Here is a 5630-nt window from a genome sequence, read left to right as displayed (position 1 = left end):
TGTGTATGTGTATGGGCATATATGTGGATGTGGGCATGTGTCTTATCATGCACTCTAATAAAGCAAGTTTCTGTAGAGCTGTGATCTTGGTCAGTCCTTGCGTGGTTTGCAACCTCAGTGTGCTGATTCATTTCTCTGCTGAGCAAGTGTAAGCTCCACAGGATAGGAGCCATGCATGTTAATGTTTGCCATTGTCCCTAGCAGCCCTCACAGTTCTTTACAGAGTTGGCATTATTACTCAGGTCACATTCATTGGAGATTCAGCTGAAAAGGATTTTTGTGTTTTTATTACAAAGAATCACCTCATATATTGTTATCCTTAGAAGTGTAAGTATCTTGAATTGTATGTGTTTTGTTTAGGGGTCTCATTTGCATGTTAACTATGTCATATTCAGGGTTACAAAAACATGGGTTATGGCTGGGCATGGGAGCACATACCTGTAATCTTAGCTCTTGGGAGGCTGAGGCAGGAAGATTATGAGTTTAAGGCCCCAGGGTTGTAGATGTTGCTCAGTAAAGAATGCTTGCTTAACTAGGTGGTGGCACACCTTTAATACCAGCACTTGGCATCAGGCAGAGGGAAGTAGATTTCCGCGAGTTCGAGGCTAACATCATCTACAAATCAAGTTCCAGTTGTAACGAGAGCTACAACATAGAGCAATCCTGTCTTAAAAATCAAAAAGCAAGCTGGGCGGTGGTGGCGCTCGCCTTTAATCCCAGCACTTGGGAGGCAGAGGCAGGCGGATCTCTGTGAGTTCGAGACCATCCTGGTCTACAAGAGCTAGTTCCAGGACAGGCTCCAAAACCACAGAGAAACCCTGTCTTGAAAAACCAAAAAAAAAAAAAAATCAAAAAGCAAAACAACAACAAAAGAATGCTTAGTTTGTGCATTGTGAGGTACTCTCTGAGTACCTCAGAGAGAGAGACACACCACAGAGACAGAGATTGAGATTCTGGAAGGCCAGCCAGCCTGAGCTATATAGTAAGTTAGAGGTAAGCCTAGACTACATAGGGACACTCTGTCTCAAAACAAAACAACAACAACAAAACTAAGGACTGAGCCAGGTATTGTAGCTCAGGCCTATAATCCTTGTACCCTGGAGGTTCAAAGTCAGCATGGACTACAAAGTGATACGCCTTGTCAAAAAAAAGGAAAAGCATACAAAGGCAAAGGAACGTGCCTAGCATACATAAGGCCTTGGGTTTCTCTAACGCAAGAACTAAACAACCCATCCCAGTCCGCAACACACATAAAAACATTGAATTATGAGTAATATGAACTCAGATCTCTCTGTGAGTTAATACGGCCACTTTTTTGTGTAATGTTCTTGTCTTCGGGCAAGATTCTTACCTTGCCATGTTGCTTGTCTCCCCAGGTACAACTTCACCATGCTGGCACTGTCTTCCTCATTTTTGGTCTTATCCTATCTCCTGACCAGTTGGTGTGGCAGTGTGGGCTTCATCTTGGCCAACTGCTTTAACATGGGCATTCGGATCACACAGAGCCTTTACTTCATCCATCACTACTTCCAGAGGAGCCCCCACAGACCTCTGGCTGGCCTGCGCCTGTCGCCAATCCTCCTTGGGGTGTTTGCCCTCAGTGGTGGCGTTACTGGTGTTTCAGAGGTAAGACTCCCTTCAGCCTTCACCCTACTTCAGGCTGCCAGTGTCCTTCCCTCTAGACTCCTCCCTCCCATCCAAAACAGACTGATCAAGTGCTTGTCTCCTTCTTCTCCAGACTTAAAGGGCAGTACTTAACCCCTAGTCTCTTCATTGTGCCTTTTATCTGACTTAGAAGCCAGATGTAGGGCTGCAGAGTTGGCTCAGTGAATCAGAGCACTCACGGCTCATCCTGAGGACCCGGGTTCAGTTCTCAGCACTCATATCAGCTCACAACCACTTGTAACATCAGCTCTAGGGAATCTGATGCCCTTCTGGTCTCTCTAAAGGCATGGGGCACACACACCCAGAGGGCACATATGCACCTAAGTTTACACACGTAAAATAAATAAACCTAAAAGAAGCAGCAGCTGTATGGTAACTGTACCCTGGTTTGTCTGGTAGTGACACTAGTTTCTCTTCTAGGCGGTCCTCTGCTGTGATCAGGGCTGGTCTGCTAGACTGGCACACATCGCTGTGGGGACCATCTGCTTAGGAGTGACCCTTGGGACAGCATTCTTCACAGAGACCAAGCTAGTCCACTTTCTCAGGACTCAGTTTGGTAGATCCAGACTCAGTGACAAAATGACATGACTTTGATGCTGCTCTGACACTTTTGGTACCTGGACCCACTGTGGAGTGGTTCTTGGACAGCATGTGTCGCTGTGCAAAAGTCCTTCTGTGAATGAACGTCACCCTGGAAATGATGCCAGAGAAGAGAACGCCTAGTTGAAGCCTTCCAACTGAAGGAGGAATATCCCTTTAAGTGAAGACCAAAAGTCCATTTTGTTAATGAATTAATTCCTTCTGCATGTGATTGACCTTTGAAGTTATATCTTCTAATGAACTGTCTTAGATGTTAATGGTTAGTCATCATTTGACCAAGAAAAAGCGTTGTAGCCAGTGACCCATCACAAGATTCTGTAAAAGTAGTAGGGAGCCCTGAACTCACACCAAACAAGAACAAAGTGTGGCCTGAAAGTTGTGACTTTCCCTATGTCAATGTTGTGGCTTTAATTTTGAGAGAAGAAAAATCCAGCTCAAAAAGAAATATTTTTGACATATTTGAAATAATGTTTACAGTCCTGGGGATTGAACCCAGGGCCTCTACAACTGAACTATATCCATAGTCCCAGCCCTCACAATGAAAGAAACCAAGAGATGCAGATCAGATCTTTGCTGTCATGGTCATGCTGTATCTCCCAGAACAGCTCATGTCCTAGAATAGAACTCAGGATTTCTTAATTGTAAAATTAATTATGAAAACTGTCAGATGACCTTAGATATAGCCACTTGAGAAGGGCAGCTTTGATGGGAAGTGTGAGCTGCTTTGTTCCTTAAGGGCTACTGCTTCCCAGCTTTCTTTAATTTTGCCATGGAAGTCGCACAGGTGATTACCACAGTTACATAGATAGTTCTTTTTATCCTTGAAATAAAACAGGACAAATTGCATATGGCAAGAATCAGAGTCAAGGACTGGAGGGATGGCTTAGTAGTTAAGAGCACTGGATGTTCTTCCAGCGGTCTTGAGTTCAATTCCCAGCATCCACATGGTGGCTCACAACCATCTATAATGGGATCTGTTGCTCTTTTCTGGCATGCAGGTATACATGCAGCTGCAGCACTCATGAAATAAAATAAATCTTTTTTAAAAAAAAAAACCATCAGCGTCAAACCCTCTTAGCCGACACATTATTTCCAGTAACTGGTCAGTATATTCCAATGCCCAGCAAGAGTGGCAGGTCTGGAGGTTTGGGCCTGCAGGCTACCTCATAAGCCAGGCTCCCTATACTGTGCACACTGCTTACCTGCAGGTGAGATCATCCAGGCCTTTCTCTGGGCTGGAGAATAGTTTTCTTTTTTTCTTTGAATTCCCTTTTTGATATGGTTGCACAAATTTGATCTTGACTGTCAATAGTTAATAATCCTCTGGCACAATATTTGCCCCTGGAGGGCCAAAAAGGGTAACTAGTACTATGCATTAAAGAGCATGCATTGGGCCAGGAATAGTAGCATACATCGTTAATCTCAGCACTCATACTTAGGAGGCAGAGGCTGGTGGATCTCTGTGAGTTCAAGGCTAGCTTGATCTACATATCTCAAAACAAAAAGCAAACAAGCAACAGAACTCATGCATTTGTCTATTTCTTTAATTGTGTGTGTGTGTGTGTGTGTGTGTGTGTGTGTGTGTGTGTGTGCAAGTGCCATGATGCACTCATAGAAGTCAGAGGACAACTTTTAGGAATTGTTTCTCCTGCTATGAGATCCAGATACTGAATGCAGGCTACCAGGCTTGTGTGGCAAGCATTTCAATTCATTTTTTTTTTTTTAATTTTCGAGACAGGGTTTCTCCATAGATTTTGGTTCCTGTCCTGGAACTAGCTCTTGTAGACCAGCTGGCCTCGAATTCACAGAGATCCACCTGCCTCTGCCTCCCGAGTGCTGGGATTAAAGGCGTGCACCATCACCGCCAGGCTTTAATTCATTTTTTATTCATTTATATCTTATCATATCTATATCCTTTTTCTTTTTCAGAGTAGATTCAATAATCTACCATTTTATTCTATCATATTCTATATTCCCATTTTTTTGTTTAAGGATTTATTTATTTATTATGTATACAGTATTCTGTCTGTCTGGATGCTTGCTGGCCAGAAGAGGGCACCAGATCTCATTACAGGTGGCTGTAATCCACCATGTGGTTGCTGGGAATTGAACTCAGGACCTTCTGGAAGAACAGCCAGTGCTCTTAACTGCTGAGCCATCTCTCCAGCCTTTTGTTGTTGTTGTTCTGTAGCTTCGGAGCCTATCCTGGAACTCACTCTGTAGACCAGGCTGGTCTTGAACTCAGAGAGATCTGCCTGTCTCTGCCTCCTGAGTGCTGTGGTTAAAGGCATGTGCCACTACTTCCTGATTTACTTTATTTATTTTTAAGGACTTTATTTTTTAGCAGAGCAATAATAAATTATTTTATTGATGTCTTACTTTTTAGGAAGCTAATGTCTAGGCCTAGGAAGAATTTTTTTAATAAATCAGCACAGAGAGAGACCACAAGTAAAGATATAAAATACAATAAAATACAATTTTTTAAATCTTTTTAAAAGTAGATGTTTTATACCAGTAGAGACATACTTATTGAACACCTTTATATACTCTATGGCTATTTCAGAGTTTAAGAGTCCATAGGAATACAACCCTGCAGACACGTGGCAAGCAAGCTGGACATGGTGGCTCATGGTAGCATTATCAGTGAGACAAGAAAAAAAATCAAGAATTCAAGCCAGCTTAGAGAACATGAGGCTATAAAATAAAAATAAAATAAAGGAAGAAAAATAAAGGTCACAAACCCTGTTCCCTTTGCCCCAGGTGTCTTCTTCAGCCATCTCTGAGAGATCACAGTGCCCCAGGCCTGAACACACTGGATGTTGATCCTGTGTGGTCCCCCACCCTTCACAGGAAGTCTGTGTACTGCTTCCTTAAGTTGGAATGTTGGTGCACATAACTGAAGAACCACACAAAAGGCGTGTGACTAACTCACAGGCCAAGGACAAGAATGAGAGAAGTGTCACAGCAGCTTTTACTTTAGTGACACCAGTGTGACCTGGACCTCTGCTTCACTCACCAGATACCAGAGATTTCCATTCCTGAGTCACTGGACCCTACTGACCCTGAACCTTGTTACATTCCCCTAAAGTGATGAAACTTACTACTGTCACAATGTCGTTTTGACTTCACACATGCCTTAGGCAGAAGCAACCTGACTTCACTGTGCTTGGTGGTGAAGGAAGCTGAAAATTCCGCAGCCCTGGGCCTTCCAATAGCCTCTTCTTCTGAATGTCATCTGTACCATCTTGTGAGAGGCCTGGGCCTGGGAACGGAGCTGGGTACTCACTCCATCAGAGCTCGTCCGTGAGCACCGACTAGTTAAGACTTGACTGTCGCTTTAGTCATGTTGGGAGGTGACAACGGGA

The 5630-nt window shown here is 43.5% G+C and overlaps 1 protein-coding gene across 1 annotated transcript in view; it reads left to right on the top strand.

Moving 5' to 3' along the window:
• The window catches only part of Rft1 (RFT1 homolog), a 47140-nt gene extending 44513 nt beyond the window's left edge, over positions 1-2627 (top strand). The window contains exons 12-13 of the mRNA XM_005348750.3: positions 1377-1626; positions 2086-2627. Coding sequence (XP_005348807.1) covers positions 1377-1626; positions 2086-2253 — 418 coding nt within the window. The 3' untranslated portion in view covers positions 2254-2627. The remainder of the gene's footprint in view (positions 1-1376; positions 1627-2085) is intronic.
• The last annotated feature ends 3003 nt before the right edge of the window (positions 2628-5630 follow it).

Source organism: Microtus ochrogaster, chromosome 6 (genome assembly GCF_000317375.1).
Source record: "Microtus ochrogaster isolate Prairie Vole_2 chromosome 6, MicOch1.0, whole genome shotgun sequence".
Lineage (NCBI taxonomy): Eukaryota > Metazoa > Chordata > Mammalia > Rodentia > Cricetidae > Microtus > Microtus ochrogaster.
This window is presented reverse-complemented; position numbering and strand designations above follow the sequence as displayed.